Raw genomic sequence first — 22,049 nt, 5'->3', positions numbered from 1 at the left:
ATTTCTGCATAAATTTTAAAGGTTACGGTATAGAATTCTGGGATGAAAATTGTTTTGTTTAAGTAGGTTAAAGGTAGATGACCATTCTTTTCTGGCTTCAAAAGGTTTGTTTGAGAAGTCCATGGTCCTCATGGATTTGCCTCTATAGGTCAATTGTTGCTTACTCCTGGCTGCTTGCAGAATTTTCTCTTTCTTGACTTTGGACAGGTTCCTGACAATGTGTCTTGGAGAAGCTTTTTTTGAGTTGAGATGGCCTGGGGTTTAATATCACTCTGACAGGAATGTGTCAGAATCTTTGGTGATACCTGGGAAATTTTCATTTATGATGTCCTCCTCTAGTAGGGCTTCCATTCCTCTGGTAAGTTCTTCTTCCCCTTCATCCCCATGATTCTCTCAGTAAACATTCTGCTTTCTCTTTTTTGCTGTCTCTTTAACTGTGTTAGATCAAGAGCTTTCTCTACTTCTAAGATTCTTTCTTCTACATAATCTCTGTTATTGATACCTTCTACTGCATCTTTAAGTTTCTGATTGACTGCTTCAATTCCTTAAGCTCCGCTACATCCTATAAATATTTTTCATATCATTCATCTCTTAATTTGATTCTGTTTTTGGATTTCCATTTGGTTATTCTCCACTTTCTCAGCTATTTCCCTCATTGTTTTTACCATCCATATTTTAAATTCCCTTTCTGTCATTTCTAACATTTCTTTGTAAGTGGAATCCTCTGCAGTAGCTACCTCATGATCCCTGTGAGTATTGCTGTGTTTTGGTTTTTCATGTTGCCAGGATTTTTCTGCTGTTGCTTCCTCATGAGTGTTTTCTTTTTGTCTGTTTCCTTTCCCTATTTTTTCCTTTCACTTCCTCCTCCTCTTTAAGTTACTGTGCCTTTGACCTATGATGTTGAAGTGTCCTTTTACTATAGGACCAAAAGGAAGAGAAGAGTAAAGAGCAAGAACAGATAAAAGATAAAAAAAAAAAAAAAAAAGGTTAACAAAAAAGGAAAGGGGGGAGTAAAAGGGAAGATTGAGAGGAACAGAAAGAGAGACAGGATTAATAGTGATGTACCCACACCCACAAATCCCAACCTCTGGAAAGCTGGGTTGGGTGGATCCCTTCAGGTCAGGACCTCTTTGCCAGCCTCAGCAGACAGAAGACCCCCACCTCCACCACATAGGGAAGAAAAGCAAAAATACTATAAATCTAAACAAAACAGACAAAAAGCCTTAAGGTATAAAATTGGGGAGGAGGGAATAACAGAGGCAGAAAAACTAGCAAAATTGGAGCCCTTATTATTAAAGAAGGAAACAATGAAAAAATATAATTATTAGAGAAAGAAGAAGAAGAAAAGAAAAAGACAAATGTAGGAAGATAAAAAATGGAAAAAAAATCTTGAAAAAGGAAATGATAGATAGATATCTTGCCATATATTGCCTGGGCAACAGTTGATCTTCTGGGGTTTGAGATGCTAATCACAACACCAGTACAGCTGTATAAGGTGGAGACTGGAAGCCTCTGTCTTGCCAAGGAGACCTAGTGCCATCTTCCTGACTTGTTTGCTCTCAATCCCCACAGGGTTGGGAGCCTGAAGCTCTCCTCAGCTCACTTAATAGACACACCTCAACCTTTCCAAACCGTGTCCCTTAACCACACAGTAGCTTTCCCAGGAAAGCGTATATCATTCAGATCTCCCCAAAAGTGGCTTCCTTGCTTATCAGGTGCGCCTGAACTGGCCTGGCACTAAGACCCTGAGGCCCGAGCTTGCAAGGCCCACAATAACTATACTTAGCCGGTAGCCAAAAGCTCTGTTCTGCCCAGTGCCTGAGTACTATTTAAAATTGCTCACTCACTCAAGCTCTCCCAAGGTAACTCAACCAAGTGCCCCGGTCCAAAAAGAAAATCCCAAAGAGCAGACCTTCTCTGTCTGTGAACTGTCACTGCCAGGTCCACCCTGGCCAGCCTTTGTGCTGCTTCTCTGCTGCTTCTCTGCTGCTTCTATCCTCCTCTTGGATCCTAAAGTCTCTGCTGCCATCCTGTGACCCTGAAGGGAAGTTTCTAGGCAGACAGAGCCCATAAGCCAGGGGTGTCTGGAGACCTTTCTCTCCATTCTCACCACGCATGTCTGCAAAGGAATTGTCTCTAGCCTGCTTCCAAGAGCCTGTAGTAATCAAGACAGACTTTTTATAGTGTTTTCCAATCCTGAGACCTGATGTTCATATCCCATCATTGTTGGGTACACTCAGAAACCAAAGCTGAAAAAATGTAAAAAGAATTTACATTTCCTATTATCTGCTGGGCTCCTCAGTAGTTTGTGAAAGGGGTACTTGGGGAGTAGGGTTGTGGGGAGGAGGCCTGCTAGTAAGCCTTCTAGGTAGGGAAAGAAAGCAAATTGAGAGAGAGATTGATTTTAGTCCTTACTGAAAAAAACTATGAGTTAATAATTTTGTTGTTATTTCATTATAAAGACCAACCCTCCTTACAATAACTTAAGGAGATATATTGTACAATATGACAACTAGAGTTGATATATTGTATACTTGAAAATGGCTGAGAATAGATTTTAAAATTCCCAGCGCACACAAATTGTTCTTTTTGAGTACAAATGTGGTTAATATTAATGAATTGTTTCTGTATTCAAAATTGTCAGTTTCAAATTATTGAAAATTAACTAACAGTTCCTGGGGGCCTGTATGGCCTTCTCCCATTTCACCTTTTTAAAATCACTCTGCTACCTGAAAACCCACTCCATGCTGCCTAGGAACTTACATTATGACTTGACATTAAATTAAGCACCAGGAACATTTACTAAGCTCATACCTTGTGAGGATACTTTTAATTGTGAAAATTTCAAATTCCTTAAAGCAGAAATCATAAGACCACAACACCAAAATTTTGCCTGTTAACACTGAATGGGCCTTTAAAAGTACACTCATTTGGAAATGTTTTTCACAAAATTTTAGACTACCTAGAAATAAACACTTGAACAAAAATAAAGTCTAGTGTTGTGATTGTGCATTTTGGCTTAATCATATGCCAGGGAAAATTGATGAATTTTAATGGAGATTTTTTAAAAAACAGAAAAGAGTAAACATAAATTAATTGATCATTCAGCTGAAAAGGCTTCTTTAAAAGTCGAAAGATGGTGGCTCATGCCTATAATCCTAGCACTCTGGAAAGCCAAGGCAGGCAGATTATTTGAGTTCACAAGTTCAAGACCAGCCTAAGCAAAAGTGAGACCCTGTCTCTACTAAAAATAGAAAAACTGAGGCAAGAGGATCACTTCAGGCCAAGAATTGGAGGTTGCTGTCAGCTATGACACCATGGCACTCTACCCAGTGTGACAGCTTGAGATTGCCTAAAAAAAAAATAAAAAATAAAAGTCAAAAGAAAGAATAAGGAAATGTGAAAAATAAAAGCAAGAATCAATAATATGGGATGTAATAAACTTATCAGTAATGTCAAAACTAATAAAGACTGAAGACTTATAAGACACAAGGACTTTAGTCAAGTTGGCAGGATATATTCGTAATTCTCCTATATTCTAAATACAAAGAAATGATAGATTAAAAATATATGTAAATGCCACTGAGCTGTACATGTTAAAATGGTAAAAATGTACACTTTCCTGCAATAAAGTATTGTTTAAATTTAAGATATACACATATGTGTGTGTGTGTGTGTGTGTATGCTTTTGTTACTGGAGGAAGAGGGTCCAGGCCCTTGTCACTGTCAGCCAATATGCAAAGATGGGGATAGGTACACCAGACTTTGTCAGAAGGCTGGCAGTTCTGGAGAACAATGAGAGTAGCCTCTCCAAGACTGTTCTGTTTGTCCATTTCCAAAATCACAGTTTTATACATGGAAATTCAAAGTAAAAGCCACCTTAATCTTTATCTTAAATAATAATCAGCATAACCTATGACCCAAAACAACATTTCAATTCAAAAGTTAATCTCCTAAATCAGTCTTCCTTAAACTATTCAAATAGGTATCTACAGGGTGGGGGCAACAAGAATTTACAAAACAATAAGAATGGGAGACCAGAGGTAAGAGGTAAAGGTCACATAGGACCTAAACTGACCAGATCAGCTGTGTCATGTTGGCCCTAGCCTGACTTACTCCATCTTATTTTCACCATATGTGCTCTAACTTTCTACACAATACATATAGTGCCCCTAAAATAAGAAGAAAGTGAGAAAAAAGATCAAAACAAAGTTATAACTGAGTTTGAAGCTATGATAGCTACAAGAATTAAGAACCCAAAAAGGTAGTAGAGATAAGTTTCAAAAGCCTTCAAGGAAAAAACTCCTAGTCCCTATTTTAAGCCTAAATTAAGGGTTAGTTTGTTATAGTATAACAAAGTATAGTATGGTAAAGAAAGCAATTTCATTATTTCTGTTGTATTTTTTTGTTATTTCTGTTGTGTTTGATGTATCATTGCATAACATACTACCCTGAAATTTAGCAGCTTAGACGAATGTTTTATTATTTGTCATGATTTTGTGGGGTTAACTAGATAGTTCTACTTTTCGTGGCATTGGATGGGGCACTGGAAAGGACTGGAAGGTTCAAATAGCTTCATTCACATGGCTGACAGCTGATGGTTACTGCTGGCTAGGCATGCAACTGGTGCTTCTAGCCAGCGGCCTTGGTTCTCCTTCATTTGGATCTCTCTGTAGCTTCTTTGAGTTTTCCTCACATTATAACTGCTAGGTTTTAAGAAAATGCATTTTATGACAAAAACAAATATTGCAAAGCATCATATGACCTAACTTCCAACTCTATATACCATTATTGTGTCACTTTTTTTTTTTTTTGATCAGAAGTAAGGGAGGGGGAAATAGACTCCACAGCTTGATGGTGATTTCGTCATGTTGCAAAAGAGCACATGGGGTGGAAAATATAAGGCATCTTTAGAAATACAGTTTATCAGAAACCCTGTTTGACTTAAATTATTATGTTCAGCCTCTTATCACTAGAAATTTGAAAGCAAGTATCATAGTTTGCTTATTTAATAATCCAAGAACTTCTTGCCCTTTACTAGTGGCCCTCATTGTGAAGGTTTCTTCTTTAAGAGAGAATAGGGAATAAGAAAAAATGCTTAATCTCTAAGATGTGAGCAAGATCTTGAATGCTGAACTTGATTTGGACATAAAATTTATAAGTGAAATTTCTGACAGAGGAAGCAAAGAGTTCACAATATAAATAAAGGTGGGAAATTGCAGGATATATAATGGTAAGAAAAAATCATTCAAATTGGATGGGTTGTAAGGCATATGAAAAGGTAAGAAATGAAGGTGAGTAGTCGATAGGGAGTCAGTTCTTACAGACCTTTGATTACCAAGCCATAGAGTTTAATATTTCTAGGAAAGAAGAGTTTCCAAAAATACAGAGACTTATTTGGGCACTGGAGAATACTAATCTAAACAATTGGGTAGATCACATTGGCAATATTCCAGAGGAGGTCTCACATAGGCTTGAATCAGAGTGATAGAAATGAGAATTAAGAGGTGATGTTGTTCAGAAAAATTGAAATAGTCAAATTAGGAAGCATTGGCAACTAATTAAATAAGTGTGTGGATTAAGGCGGAAAAAAGAAGAGTTCAAAAATAATAAAAGCTGAATGTTCCCTTCTCATGTCTGAAAGTCATGATATCCATGAATGTCAGTCAACTCATTAATCACATTTGTGCTCTTCTTTTCCTTACAATTCTTGCCTAAATTTATTAAAATGAAGGAGCTATTTTATTTGATTATCACATTTAACAGGTTTTCATTAATAAATCATGCAGAAATTATGTCTTACCATTTTAGATTTTATACTCTGAATTTCATAGCTACTCTCTTTTCTCCCATTAGGTTAATGGCACTGATGCAGATTATGAATATGAAGAAATCACACTTGAAAGGGTAAAAACTATTCATTATCTTAATCTGATATGTTAGAGAACTTTTAAATATGCTATTAAATATAGAATCTAAGGGAGAAGATCTTTCATTTAAAAACAGAACCATGGAATATTTTCTAAATTCACAGATCAGAAAATTAGCCATTGTGTTTTTAGAACACGTTTCGTTTCTTTAGTAACATTATTTTTTATAGTTAAGTTTATAGAAGAGTTGTAAAAGTGTTCCACAGAGTTTCCATTTACCCTTGATTCAGCGTCCCCTATTGTTAACTCATGCATTACCAGAGTACATTTGTTTCAACTAATGAGCCAGTATTGATTCATTATTCTTAACTGAAATCTAGATTCAGATTTCATTACTTTTTATGTTTTTCTCTTCCATCCAGAGTCCCGTCCAGGACACCACATTACATTTAGTTAACTTGTCTCCTTAGATTCCTCTTGACTGTGATGGTTTCTTAGATTTTTCCTTTTTTAATTTTGTTTTTATTATTTATATGCTTATAATAATAAAATAATTACTTCAAATAAGAATTTAGTATACTAACCATTACTTCAGTTTTCTTTCCTAGCAAAAGAACTGTAGTTCTAATGGACAAAACCATATTAATGTATTATCATGTATTCTACCAATTAGAAAATAACTTAAGAATGCCATTCACATGTGTAAATTTTCCTGAGATATATTTTCCCCTTAAAATATCTGTATGCAGTACCTGGGCATGGTGGCTCACACCTATAATCCCAGCAATTTGGGAGGCTCACGCCAGTTGTGGATTGCTTGAGGCCATGAGCTCAAGACAAGTCTGAGCAACATAGCCAGACCCTATATATAGAAGAATTTTAAAAAATAAACGAGTTGTGGTGTTGCCTGCCAGTAGGCCTAGCTACTGGGGGCGTGGAGAGTGGCGGTGGTGCAGAAGACTCACTTAAGCCCAGGAGTTTGAGGCTACAGTGAACAATAATCACACTACTGCACTTCAGCATAAGTAAGAGAGCAAGACCCTCTCTTTAAAAAAAAAAAAAAAAGAAGAAGAAGAAGAATGTCTGCATTCAATTTATGCTATATTTTAGTGATACCACCTTGTCTGGCCAGCATTTTATGGAAACTTGGTGTTCTACACAAGTAAATCTTCTAAGTGAATGAATGTATATTTAATGCTAAAATCCTAGATTAGGTCTATTTATTTTTTAAGCCAGAATAAACTCTGAGAAAAATAAATAGAATCAAGAGGGTCTGTACATGTTCAATGGATATTATTGCCTACAGCTTACATTCAGTTCACTTTCTCAAGTGAGGTGGATACCTGAATAACATTCAAGTAAGCACAGCATTAACATATTGTACATATTTTAATGTGATATTTTGTGACATCTCCTGACTTTTTATTTTATTAATTTTTCATCTGTTCCCAGTAACTTTTAAATTCTTTTTATTTAGTCAAAATTAAAGAAGAACTTGAGTACCTAAGTAACTTGGTTACCCCTCGTACTCTGTTGGTATTGTTCCTAAGATTCTAGTGACGCTTGAGGAATTTAGGTTGAAAACATCTTTTTACTAAAATAGAATTTTAAGCTGGGTGCAGTAGCTCACAACTGTAATCCTAGCACTCTGGGAGGCTGAGGCAGTTGGATCGCATGAGCTCCGAAGTTCATGACTAGCCTGAGCAAGAGTGAGACCCTGTCTCTACAAAAAATAGAAAAAAAGTAAATGGGTGTAGTGGCGCAAATCTATAGGCCCACTACTTGGAAGGCTGAGGCAAGAGGATTGCTCAACTCCAAGAATTTGAGGTTGCTCTGAGCTATGACACCTTGGCACTCAACCTAGAGCAACAGAGTATGACTCTCTTTCAAAAAATAAATAAGTAAATAAATAAATTTTTAAGACAAACAGTAATAGAGTGGGTGTTTAAGCTATTTAACATTAACAGATAAATAATAGGTCCAGATATATCCACTTAGTTGAGTTGCCTGAAATCTAGAATTAGAACATTCTTGCAAAACTAAACATTTTGTAATACCATTGCTTAAATCAATTATTTTAAAAGACTTTCTGTAGTAATAGAACCCTTTCTATGAAGAAAATAGTATCAGAAATCCAACTTCTCCAGTTTATAAAAAGATGTTTTGGCAAAATTTACGTGGCTGTCAAGAAAGCTCAGTAATGTTAAGTTTTCAGGTTGGGTTTTCAGTATGTAAAAAAAATGCCTTGGCTCTACATAGTAGCTCAAACCTGTAATCTTAGCATTTTGGGAGGCTGAGGCAGGAAGATTACATGAGGCCAAAAGTTCAAGACCAGCCCAAGCAACATAGTTACATCCTGTCTCTACCAACCATCTAAAAAATAGCTCAGCATGGTGACATGTATATAGTCTCAATTACTCATGAGTCTGAGGCAAAAAACTGGTTGTACCCAGGAGTATGAGGTTGCAGTGAGCTATGATGGCATCATTACACTGTAGTCTAGGTAACAGAGCTAGACTCTTGACTCAATTTTTAAAAATGCCTTTTGCTAGTCAGGTATATTGGTTAAACATGTCAAGGATTGACGGTGGCTATTACTTAGCAGCTACAATTTGGTCGTTTTACAATAAGCTGATGGCAAGTTCTAGCAGAAGAAAGTACCACCCTTACCCTTTATTTTCAAAGGCTGAAATAAAATATTGCTTTTACCTACTTAAAATAGCAGCAGAAGGATCACTTCAGCTTAAGAGCATCTCTTAAGAGAGATTTGCTCTACCATATATGGTAGAGGTGTAGTGTAAAAGAAAGAGCCTTATTAGTGACACCTGTGCAAATTGACAACTAATCCAAAGACAAATTGCATATACTTTTAAGTAAATAACTGCACACTAGACTTCAAAATTACTCAATACCTTTTCTTCCACCTCATGTACTCAGCAATAATTCCTCTAAAAGGACTTTCCTTTTACTAAGAGCTATCCATTTAATTTAAAATTTTTGTATTACCCATACATACACCTTCACATACTGTGTTCTCTATATTAGTACAGTTTCTAGGTCCTAGGAGCCTATCAATAGAGATAATTCTTACTAAGTCTCAAATTTGTTTCCTCTGTCCTCAGGGAAATTCAGGGCTTGGTTTCAGTATTGCAGGAGGTACAGACAACCCACACATTGGAGATGACTCAAGTATTTTCATTACCAAAATTATCACAGGGGGAGCAGCTGCCCAAGATGGAAGATTGCGGTATGTTTTGTCCTTTATATTGTGATGCCAAATTCACTTTGCATATCTTTCTTGAAGCAAACTACAGTAAGGGATAAATACAAATAAGAAACACTGTCATAATAACTAATATAGGATAGGTCCTCAAACAGTGTTCAAATGAATGAATGAAATTCTTATGCTCTAAGCATTATTTCCCCTTTTCATTTAAGAGTTCAGCTTTGTCTTAGACTGATAATAAAATTTGAATAATAAATTTGATAGTTTAAATGTTTATGAGCATATTTATAGAAATCACAAGTTTTCCTTCATATTTTCAATACATTAACAAAATATTTTCCATTTCTTTTCTGGTCAGGAAAGATGTATATACACTTATTTGAGATACATATCTGAGTTGTATCCCATACCCCAAAGAATAAAGTATATGTAAACTTTTTAAAAATTAATGTATTTTCTTAATTGAAAGATGAAAATAACATTGGTATATTATTTAAATTTAGTGTTCCATTTTAGAGGATGTCTTTTCCAAACTTTGTGTTTCCATAAATTATGGCAATTTTTAATTTCCATTTGTTGTTTTATATGTGTGTATATGTATGGTGAGTAGCCTGAAATTTTAGGATTAAGTATTTTTTTTTTAAATAATCATCTCCCTCCAACTGCCTGCATATCCTTTGACAAGTTTCAATGTCCTTAGGGAATAGGTCATTCTATACTTTTTTTAATATACAAATATATCAATTAGTAAGCAGCCATTTGAATTTTTTTAATCTTTTAAATTTTTATTATTTTTTTATTTCAGGTTAATGTGAGGCTACAAACAACTAGGTTATAATATTTGCATATATTAGGTAGACTTTCTTGTAGTTGTGTCCCTACACCCAGAAGTTGTGCCATATACCTCTATCTTATAGTCGTTTAAGTGGGAGCACAGCAAGGATTGAGGATTTTATATTGTCTGTTGAAAACAGCATCTTCTTACAGGGGTGCAAGTGAATCTAAGAGTAGAATGTGAATGTTTTAAAACAATAACTGAGAAAATGACATGAAGGCTGTGTTGACCAGTTTGATGGAAGTATTTCGGATTGCATGTGAAAACCCCACACTGTACCCCAGAAGTGCATTAATGTACATAGTTACTATTCAATAAAAAAAAAAAAAAACCAGCATCTTATTTTAAGGTTATTTGTAGCTTATGCAGTTCTTCAGTTTCTAACCTTTACTTGTCATTGGATATGACAGGTGATGTGTTATGAAATTAATTAAATATGCAAATTAATAATTTGACCAGTCATGTAAGTATAGACATTTACTTCCAGATTCTGTTACTGGCCTTTTATGTGTGCTAGTTACATGAAAATTAATATGTTCCCTTTGTTTCACTGAAGAACATACCCATAGTACTAAGTGTAAGAGTATCATTGCCTTTGGGTATAAAATTTCTCTCTTCTAAAGAAAATTTTAATTACAGGTAGAAGCTTGTCAGGACCAGTTTTAATATTTTAACTATGTTTTACTCCCCCTTCCTGCTCAGTATGAGATGACTGTCTTTTTTTTGCTAATGATAGAATACTGTGCAATTGAATCTGAGACCAGAGCTAGGGGAAAGATTAGAACTAGAAACGAATCAGATTTTTTAAAAACATAACAATAATCTTGTCAAATTATGATAAGCAAATTCCATAAGAAACCTTTGAATTAAATGAACTGATCTTTTGCTTTATATAAATTTCAAGAAATAACTTTTTTTGTTAAACAAATCTAGGTATCTAGGTTGGAAAAAGCACTCAAAAATTTATTGTTAACAATAATCAGTTTTAGTTTTGACACTTAATATCTCTGTGACATCAAACTTCTATAGTTATTCAGTCTGAGCCTCAGTTTTCCTTGAATCACAGCTCTGTCATTTATGACCTATGTAGCCATGGAAAAGTTATTTAAATTCTTAAGGCTTCAGTTTCTTCATCTGTAAAATAGAGATAAAAATATGTATCTACCCTGTTGTTGTTATAAGGAAAGAGGTACCTTACCAAGGAAATACCTTACATGTGGTTAGCACTAAACAAATGTTTTGCTATTTTTATAATATTTTAATATGTAATAAGCATTCAGTAAGCATACATGTGATAGCTTTATTATTATTTAATATTTGTCTGAAATCTGTTATTTGCACTATTTTTTTGCACCTTTTGTTGACCTTTGGGAAATGTTTGAATGTATTTATATTGGTATTTGATACATTGGAATTTAATATCCAGTTTCTTCATTTATACTTAGAGAAATAAATAATTCTCTTTATCTTAAAAATGAAAATTAAAAACAGGCAAAATGGAAAATTGATATTTAGTTTTCCAGTTTAATTTTTATTTTTAACATTTAATTTTTTTTCAGGGTCAATGACTGTATATTGCGAGTAAACGAAGTAGATGTTCGTGATGTAACACATAGCAAAGCAGTTGAAGCATTAAAAGAAGCAGGGTCTATTGTACGCTTGTATGTAAAAAGACGGAAACCAGTATCAGAGAAAATAATGGAAATAAAGCTCATTAAAGGTCCTAAAGGTATGCTAAATCAAACTAAGACAAATCATTAAGAAATCTATGAGCTAAGTATACTTATGAACTTACTTGTGATACACATTCTAAGATTAATAGTAATACTGGTACTCTTCCACAAAACTTGAATGAATTTTTAGAATTTCTCTATTTTTTCCACTGATTTTTCTCCTAAGTAGAATTTTAGAATCTTTACATCTCTACCAAGATTGCAGCATTTGAAAATTCTTATGTTCATCTGTGTATACTTTTACATATTTTCTACTATGAGCATATGTATAACTTAATAAGTTTTATATGACCTTTCTATTCAAAAGTTCCATAACCTACTGTTAATAATTCTTAAAAGTAGAAAACAAAATCTACTTATTTTGTGTCCCTATCTGTATAAAATATCATTATGTGAAAGATTTTTAGCATTAAAAAAAAATCAAATATCCTTATCTTTGAATACAAGTCATACATAGTGTTGATATTACCTTGTGATAATCAATCTACAAGGTACTTTAAATGCAGGTACACAGGCTAAGTTAAAAGAAGAAAGTGTTTATTAGTATGTGTCATGAGAGTTATATCTGCAGTGAGAACTATTAAGATGTAATTTCTGAATTCTAAAAATGTTGATGGAATTTGAGGATAAAGGGAAATATTAATTCTAATAGATAGCTTCATGGAAGAGGCAGGATTCCAACAAATGAAAAAAGGATTGAGACCTGGGAATTTATCTGCGGTTGAACCTATGGGAGGATTTGTGAATTATAGAAATTGCTTATTTAATATTGTTAGTTCATAGAATATTGAAAAAAGAACAAAAACATCCACATTTTTAAAGCCTGTTGGTTTTATCCGCCACCAACAGATAATTTCTTTATTTCTACTCAGTTATTCTAATCTTGTAAATAATCTTCTCAATTATTTTAATAGCTTACTTAAAAGTGCTAGTGAGAGGCACAATTATGATGGAAACAAAAGTAAAACAAAATTTTACAATTCTTTAGACTAATAAGGGCATTTGCAAAAAGATTTTTAAAAGGAATCCGGAGGAAAAATATCTGTTTGTAACTAGGAGCAGCCACATGTATATAATTATCCCCTGATTGCAGAATACTCAGGATTTTAAAAGTAGATAACTAAATATTAGGATTTATTTTCTATTTTGAAAAATGTTAGCATGATGGAATTATTACATTCTAGCTTTCAACCATTTCTGTCTAGGCTTAAGTTCACATTTATTGATGAGAATCTAAAACCAGTATTTTCCAAGCAGGTCTTGGGTTCAGCATTGCTGGAGGTGTTGGAAATCAGCATATTCCTGGTGATAATAGCATCTATGTAACTAAAATAATTGAAGGCGGTGCAGCACATAAGGATGGCAAACTTCAGATTGGAGATAAACTTCTAGCAGTAAGTATAAGAAATCTATTAAATCTATTGATATCTCTTTTTTTTTTTTTTTCCTGACAGACTAGAATTTCTATGTACCAACAGTTAAGTAAACATGGCTAGGTGTGGTGGCTCATGCCTGTAATCCTAGCACTGTGGGAGATTGAGGCAGGTGAATCTCCTGAGCTCAGGAGTTCAAGACCAGCCTGAGCAAGAGCAAGACCCCCATCTCTACTAAAAATAGAAAAACTAGCCAGGCACTATCGCATACGCCTATAGTCTCAGCTATTCAGGAAGTTGAGGCAAGAAGATCACTTGAGCCCCAAGTGACTGAGGTTGCTGTGAACTATGACACCCACAGCATTATACCTAGGGCAATGGGAATAAGACTGTGTCTCAAAAAAAAAAAAAGGCTCAGTGCAAGTAGCACAGTGATTACGGCGCCAAGGCTGGCAGGTTGGAGCCTGGCCCAAGCCAGCTAAACAACAGTGACAACTGCAACAAGAAAATAGCTAGGCATTGTGGCAGGTGCCTATAGCCCCAGCTACTTGGAAGGCTGAGGCAAGAGAATCACTTAAGCCCAAGAGTTTGAAGTTGCTGTGAGCTGTGATGTCACAGCACTCTACTAAGGACTACATAGTGAGACTCTGTCTCAAAAAAAATAAATAAATAAATAATAGATAGATAAATACTAGCCTTGCTTTATCAAATCCTAAAAAGTGATTGTTAGTATTATCCTTTTTTTGTTATTATTCTTGTGCATTGATGCATTATGGGATTACAATGTGAAATGCTTACATTGAACTAAGGTAACACATTCATCACAATTATACTCATTTCTTACTAATTTTGAAATGTACCTAATGTGTACATCATGCACATTAGGTAAAGTCCTCCCAAATACCCTCCTTCCTCCCATATCCCCCCTCCCCTCCCCTCTCTCTCCTCTTCCCTTCTACTTTCTGGATTATAGTTATGTTTTGCCATTCATATGAATGTGAAGGTGATTATATATTGATTTCATAGTAGTACTGAGTACATTGGATACTTTTTTTCCCATTCTTGAGATACTTTACTAAGAAGAATATGTTCCAGCTCCCTCCAGGTAAACATAAAAGGTGTGAAGTCTCCATCTTTTAATGGCTGCATAATATTCCATGGTGTACGTATACCACAATTGGTTAATCCATTCATGGGTCAATGGGCACGTGGGCTGTTTCCATGTCTTGGCAATTACAAATTGGGCTGCAATAAACATTCTGGTACAAATGTCTTTGTTGTAAAATAATTTTTGATCATCTGCATATATACCTAATAGAGGAATTGCAGGATCGAACAGTAGGTCTACTTTTAATTCCTTGAGCATTCTCCAAACTTCTTTTCAAAAAGGTTGTATTAGCTTACATTCCCACCAGGGTAGAAGTGTTCCCTTCTCTTGGCATCCCTGCCAACATCTGTAGTTTTGGAATTTTGTGATGTGAGCTAATCTTACTTGAGTTAGATGATATCTCAAAGTGGTTTTGATTTGCATTTCTCTGATGATTAAAGATGATGAACATTTGTTCATGTGTCTGTAGGCCTTGCTCCTGTCTTCAGAGAAGTTTCTGTTCAAGTCTCTTGCCCACATAGAAATGGGGTTGTTTGTTCTTTTCTTATTGATTAGTTTGAGTTCTCTGTAGACTCTAGTTATCAGACCTTTGTTGGAAGCATAACCTACAAAAATCTTCTCCTATTCTGAAGGTTGTCTGTTTACTTTAGTTACTGTGCTCTTGGCTGTGCAAAAGCTTTTTAGTTTGATCACATCCCAATAATATATTTTTGGTGTTGCTTCAATTACCTGTGGAGTCTTCCTCATAAAATATTCTCCCAGGCTGATTTCTTCAAGTGTTTTCCTTGCACTTTGTTCTAGTATTTTTATAGTTTCATGTCTTAAGTTTAAATCTTTTATCCAATAAGAATCAATTTTTGTTAATGGTGAAAGATCTAAGTCCAGTTTCAGTCTTTTACAGCTTGCCATCCAGTTCACCCAGCACCATTTATCAAATAGGGAGTCTTTCCACCACTGAATATTTTTGATAGGCTTATCAAAGATCAAATGATAATAAGTAGCTGGGTTCATCTCTTGGTTCTCTATTGTGTTCCATAAATCTACCTCTCTGTTTTTGTGCCAGTACCATACTGTTTTGATCACTATAGATTTATAGTATAGCCTGAAGTCTGGTAGCGTGATACCTCCTGATTTGTTCTTATTTCTGAGTAATGTATTTGCTATTCAAGGTTTTTTCTGATTCCATATAAAATGAAGTACTATTTTTTCAAGTTCTTTAAAGTATGACAATGGTGCTTTAATAGGGATTGCATTAAATCTGTAGATTGCTTTGGGTAGTTTGGACATTTTAACAATGTTGATTCTTCCCAGCCATGAGCATGGTATGTTTTTCCATTTGTTAACATCTTCAGCTATTTCTTTTCTTAGATTTTCACCATTCTCTTTATAGAGATCTTTCACATTCTTTGTTAGGTAGATTCCATATATTTCATCTTCTTTGGCACTACTGTAAAAGGCATAGAGTCCTTGAGTATATTTTCAGCTTGACTATTGTTGTCATATATAGAAGCTACTAACTTGTAAGTATTGATTTTGTATCCTGAGATGCTGCTGTAGTCCTCAATCACTTCTAAGAGTTTTGAAGTTGAGTCCCTGGGATTTTCGAGCTATAGGATCATATATCATCAGTGAAGAGTGAGAGTTTGATCTCCTCTAACCCTATTTGGATATCCCTGATCGCCTTCTCTTGCCTGATTGCGATGGCTAAGACTTCCATTGCTATTTTGAATAACAGTAGAGACAGTGGGCATCCTTGCCTCATTCCTGATCTGAGTGGATGATCATGCTGTGTAATTTTTTTGATGTGCTGTTGACTTCTGTTTGCTAAGATCTTATTGAATATGTTTGCATCGATATTCATTAATGATATTGGTCTATAATTTTCTTTCTTTGTTGGATCCTTTCCTGGTTTAGGGACCAGGGTGATATTTGCTTCATAGAATGTGTTGGGATGTATTCCTTCTTTTTCTGTGCTTTGGAAAATGTTGTATAATATAGGTACTAGTTCCTCTTGAAAAGTTTGACAGAATTCAGATGTGAAGCCATCTGGTCCCATACTTTTCCTTTTAGGTACATTTCATATTGTTGATGGTATTTCAGTGACTGATACAGGTCTATTCAAGATTTCTAATTCTTTCTGGTTGAGTTTAGGAAGGTGGCATGCTCTCAGGTATGGGTCCATTTCCTTCAGATTTTCATATTTCTGGGAATAGACATTTTTGTAGTAATCATTGAGGATTTTTTTTTTTTTGCAGTTTTTGGCTGGTCCAGGTTCAAACCCACCACCTCTGGCGTATGGGGCTGGTGCCCTACTCCTTGAGTCACAGGCACTGCTCATTGAGGATTTTTTGAATTTCTGAAGTGTCTGTTGTTATTTCTGCTTTATCGTTTCTGATAGACAATATTAGAAATTTTACTTTTCTGTTTCTGATTAAGTTGGCCAAAGGTTTATCAATTTTGTTAATCTTTTCAAAAAACCAACTCTTTGTTTTGTTGATCTTCTCAATGGTTCTTCTGTTTTCAATTTCATTTAATTCTGCCCTAATTTTGGTTATTTCTTTTGTTCTACTGGGTTTGGGGGTTAGAATGTTCTTCCTTTTCTAGTTGCTTGAGATGATCCATTAAGTTGTTGACTTCCTCTCTTTCTGTTTTCTTGATGAAGGCTTCCAATGCTATAAATTTCCTTCTTAGGACTGCCTTTGAGTATCCCACAGGTTTTGATAATTTGTGTCATTATCATTTTTTTTCCAAAAATTTGGTGATTTCCTTCTTAATCTCATCTTTGACCCAGCTGTCATTCAGCCTATTATTATTTAGTTTCCATGACTTTGTTTGAATATGAAGATTCCTGTTGCTGTTGAGTTCAACTTTTATTCCATGGTGGTCTGAGAAGATACAAGGTATAATTTCTATTCTTTTAAATTTGCTGAGGTTAGACTTGTGTCCTAGGATATAATGTATTTTGAAGGATAACCCATGGGCTGATGAGAAGAACGTATATTCAGTTTTATTAGGATGAAATGTTCTGTAGAGGTCTGTAAAGTCCATTTGTTCTAGGGTCAGGTTTAAGTCTAATACTTGTTTAGTTTCTTTTGGAGAAAGAGAATCTATTCAAAACTGTCAAAGGGGTGTTAATATCTCCAGCTATTATAGTGCAAGAACATATCAAGTTGTTCATATCCATTAGGGTTTGCTTTATAAATTGAGGAGCATTCCAGTAGGGTGCATAAAAGTTAATTATCAAAATCTCTTCATGTCGGGTATTTCCCTTAACAAATATGTAGTGACCATCCTTATCTTTCTTTATCTTTGTTGGTTTAAAGCCAATTGTATCTGCAACTAAAATTGCAACCCCTACTTTTTTCTGGTTTCTATTTTCCTGTATACAGAAATCCATCCCTTAACCCTGAGTCTATTTTTATCCTTTAAAGTAAGAGGAGATTCTTGTATACAGCAGATATCCAATCTGAGTTTATGTATCCAGTCAGCCAACCTGTGCCTTTTTAGAGGACAATTTAAACCCTTCACATTAATTGAGAGAATCGATAAGCCTGGTTGTGTTATGGGTATCATAATTTTTGGTTGTCCAGGGGACATTTTTAATCCTTTCACCACTGTGGAAGTTGGATTTTGTTCAAAAAATTTCTGGGTGAGTTTACTTTGGAGGGTAGAGCATTGTGCTGGTCGTTGTGGAGGATGGGTCTGAGAATATCCAGGCGAGCTGGTTTAGTTATGGCAGAAGAAATCAGTCCACATATGGCAACTACTCTCCTGCTGTGGATGCCATCATAGGTGGGGTTCTGCACCCCGTCTGGCCAGACACAGCCCAAACTGAGGGTCAACGCCACCACTGGCCAGGCATAGTCATAACCAGGGGACCGCTCCTCCCACCAAGTGTCTCTTTCTTCCCTGTTAGTCACAGATTCCGTCCTGGTGGTTCCCAGTCCACACTATGCCCAGATCTCTCAGGAAAAGAACAAACACTCTGTGCTTTACAGGGGGCAGAACTTCAGGCTGCCATGCAAGGGGGAAAGGGTGGACTGGGAGTTTGGACTTGTGGGGGAAAATATCTGTTCAATTTTATGCCTGGCGGGGTGGTGTTTAGGTTCATAAGTGGAACCTCCCTGGAGAAAGAGACCTGGTGTTAGCGGCTTTCTCTAGCAGGGTAAAATGAGAGGTCTTTTGTTCCCTGCTCACTCGCAGATAGCCTGAGATGGCCCTCCTGCTTGAGGAAGGGGTCTCCTGTCGTCTACTCATAGGCTTTGTACCTGTAATTTGTTTTCATGAATGCTCTTCCTTGGAGTTACAGCTTGCCATACTTCATTCTTGGCTCAGTTTCCCACCTTTGGCTTCATAGAGTCCAATTCCATCCAGTTTTTCTCCCTCTTGTCAGGAGCCTCTACCAAGGATTGCTACCAGTCGGCCATCTTCCCAGAATTCTAGTTTTTCTATTTTTAGTAGAGACAAGGTCTCATTTTGTCTTGGTATTATCCTTATTTGCCATTCCCATTAACTGTCCCAGCCTCTCTCTTTTAGTTTTATTCCTTTTCCTTTTTCTTTTCCTTCCTTTTGTGTTGAAGTATTAAGAGCATGGATGCATAGAACTGTTTGATCACAATTTTCAGGTTTGCAACACAATGTCATTTGTTTATGTATGATTCTCTTTGTTTTACCTTAATTAATAATATCATGAAAACTAGTAAAGTCATTACCCAGCCTAAGAATTAGAACATCAGTTAGTATTATTTTATGTTTTATATTCCCTTGCTTTTTGAGACAAGATTTTGCTCTGTTGCCCTGGCTAGACTATATCATCATAGCTCACTGCAATCTTAAACTCTTAGGCTCAAGTGATCCTCCTGCCTCAGCCTCCAGAATACATGGGACTACAGGTGTATACCACAATGCCTGGCTAATTTTTTTTTTTTTTTATAGAGATAGCATTTCACTAAAGTGTCTTTTAGTGCTTTTTTTCTACCAATACAAGGAAGAGTATTTCTGAGCTAGCTGTAATTTCATAAGTAAATGCAAGCTGGGCACAATGGCTTATGCCTTTATTCCCAGCAACTTGGGAGACTAAAAAGCAGAGTGTTGTTTTAGGCCAAGAGTTCAAGACCAGCCTGGGCAACAGAGTGACACCCATCAAAAAGAAAAGAAAGGGGAAGGGGGAATACAAATGTAGTTTATTGCTTGTCCTATAGGACAGTCTTCCAAACAGGCTGTATAAAACCAGCCATCTAGGTAAAAGAAAGGATTTATCTGCTAGCCCTTTACATGGCTCATGTCTCCTGTTCTGGTGTACCCCTTCTGTCCCAGATTTCTAAATTATGTTACTCCATTCCTGTGGGGAAGCCACTTCTCCTGCACTCTATAGCACAACACTTCTTCTGAGCATGAACACTGATAAAGAAGAGAAAATATACATGAACTGGGTTCTGGATTAGTTCAGTATTTAGAGGTTAGAGAGAGGAGGTGGTACCAGACATTAGAAAAAGAGAATGAATGACTAGCTGCTGAAATGTTGCCCAAAAATCATATTAATGTTATTAATATAAATAATTAACTGATAATTAATTAATATTATTTTCCCATGGGGAAATTTATGGCTCTTCTATGACCAATAAAAATGTTTGTCAAAACAACAAAATCTTTCCTATTGTCAATTATAAAGGTACAACTTCAGAAAATGAAAAACATATTAAAATTAATATTTTCAGTACATAGTAATTTAAAACAGAAACATCAGTGATATTTCTTTTCAAAATAACTATCAAAAAGCAGAGCACTCTAAACCTATAGAAAGTAGAAGGGAGAAAATAACAAAGATTAGAGCAGAAATTAATGAAATTGGAAAAAGAAAAACCATAGAGAAGATCAACAAAACTGAAAGTTGGTTATTTGAAATGATCAACAAAATGACAAACCTTTAGCTAGACTGGCCAAGAAAAAAGACTCACATTTCTAAAAGCAGAAATAAAAGACAGGCTGGTCTCAAACTCAGGAGTTCAAGCTATCTACCCACCTTGGCCTCTCAGAGTGCTGAGATTATAGGCATGAGCCACTGTGCAAAGACATTTGCACCAGAATGTTTTTTGCAGCCCAATTTATAATTGCCAAGACATGAAAACAGCTCAAGTGCAAACTGACCCATGAATAGATTAACAAATTGTGGTGTATGTACACCATGCAGCCATGGAATACTATGCAGCCATTAAAAAGATGGAGACTTCACATTTTTAATGCTTACCTGGATGGACTAGAACATATTCTTCTTAGTAAAGTATCTCAAGAATGGGGGAAAAAATATCCAGTGTACTCAGTATTACTATGAAATCAATATATAATCGCTTACACATTCATATGAATGGTAAAATTTAACTATAGCCCAGAAAGTAGGAGGGAGAGGGGAGGGCTGGAGGAGGAAGGGTATTTGGTGGGACCTCACCTAATGTGCATGATGCAGTGGTACATTAAAAAATTATTATCACTTCTTGTCCTTTTGGCTAAGATCAAGTGTAAAAAATTATTAAGAAAAGAGTATATTGTCTTGCCACAATAAAGTAAGTAATTAATAAACAAGTAAGATGATAAGTGTGTTAATCAATTCGATGTAAACATTTCATATTATATATCAAATCAGTATACTGTACCCCATAAATTCACAGTTATGATTTAATAAGGACAAAAAAAGAAAAGATAGAATAAGAGAATTCTAGGAGCAATTGTGTGCTCATACATTAGTTAACTTGGATAAAAAATGAACAAATTCCTAGAGAAGCAACCTGCCACTTCTACTTAGACTGGAGAATTGTGGCTAAGACAATAACAAAAGAAAAAGGATATTCAGATTGGAACAGATAAAACTACATATATGAACAGATGACTTCATATTGTATTTAGGAAATCCTCAGGAACCTCCTAATAGAAAAAATAAACAGGTTTAGCAAAGTTGCAAGATATAACACCACTACCTGAAAATCAATTTTATTTCTATACAGAAGATAGGTGAATGGCAAAAAAAAAATTTTAAATAAAAACTCAACTTGACTATTAACAGAAGTACCGATTTAAAAAAGATTAATCTGCAAATTAAAATGTGAATTGCTTAGTAGACTTTTTAAAAATACATTTGCAAAACAAAAACTGTAATTGTCTCATTTCTTAAAAAAAAACAACAATGTATTAGAATATACCTACACACATTTCTAAATGCCTAAGAGTGGGAGGAAATAAAGGCAGTGGGAACAGGAGGAATAGGTGCTGGAATCAAGGTGGGGTATTTCATTAACATACAACAACCACTTCACATTTATCATCAGCAATTTCCTGAGGTTATAGACTGTCAAAATGGGTATTTTCTTTCCAGACACCTTTATTTTCCTTAACTTATTCCCGGTTTTCCCTGTCTTTTGGTGTAATTGTTTATAACCCCAAACCAGAAAACATGAAAATGCCATAAGAGTGTTTTGGGATTTACTTTTAGGTGAATAGTGTATGTTTAGAAGAAGTTACTCATGAAGAAGCAGTAACTGCCTTAAAGAACACATCTGATTTTGTTTATTTGAAAGTGGCAAAACCTACAAGTATGTATATGAATGATGGCTATGCACCACCTGATATCACCAACTGTAAGTTTGTTAGCTTAAGTTTGCATAAATTTATTTCTTTAGATGTGATGCTCTTTAATGAAATGTTCTCAGTATAATGCAAAAAGTTTAAACTTTATAAAAGTATTTTTAAAGGGACTATTAAGGTTTTTCGTCTAATAGTTTTTAGCAGTCTATTTTAAGTCAAAATTTTCATTTAGAAGGGGGCGGATCCTTTTTCACCTTTATTGTTTTATAGCAGCAATTACTTTCAACATTTAAGGTATTGATTCTCAAACTTTTTTTTTTTTTTTTTTT

At 35.1% G+C, this 22,049-nt stretch overlaps 1 protein-coding gene across 6 annotated transcripts in view; it reads left to right on the top strand.

The window, feature by feature from the left end:
* Nucleotides 1-22,049, top strand: part of DLG1 (discs large MAGUK scaffold protein 1) — a 322,247-nt gene that overhangs the window by 199,761 nt on the left and 100,437 nt on the right. For all 6 annotated transcript variants that reach the window (XM_023514828.1, XM_023514827.1, XM_023514826.1 and 3 more), the window contains 5 exons: nt 5,857-5,907; nt 8,993-9,117; nt 11,491-11,660; nt 12,922-13,058; nt 21,629-21,773. In XM_023514828.1, the coding sequence (XP_023370596.1) occupies nt 5,857-5,907; nt 8,993-9,117; nt 11,491-11,660; nt 12,922-13,058; nt 21,629-21,773 (628 nt within the window). The remainder of the gene's footprint in view (nt 1-5,856; nt 5,908-8,992; nt 9,118-11,490; nt 11,661-12,921; nt 13,059-21,628; nt 21,774-22,049) is intronic.

The sequence above is a fragment of the Otolemur garnettii genome, unplaced genomic scaffold (genome assembly GCF_000181295.1).
Source record: "Otolemur garnettii isolate 467f Iridium unplaced genomic scaffold, OtoGar3 scaffold00060, whole genome shotgun sequence".
In the NCBI taxonomy this organism is placed as follows: Eukaryota; Metazoa; Chordata; class Mammalia; order Primates; family Galagidae; genus Otolemur; species Otolemur garnettii.
The sequence above is the reverse complement of the archived record's forward strand: the minus strand, read 5'-3'. Positions and strand labels throughout refer to the sequence as shown.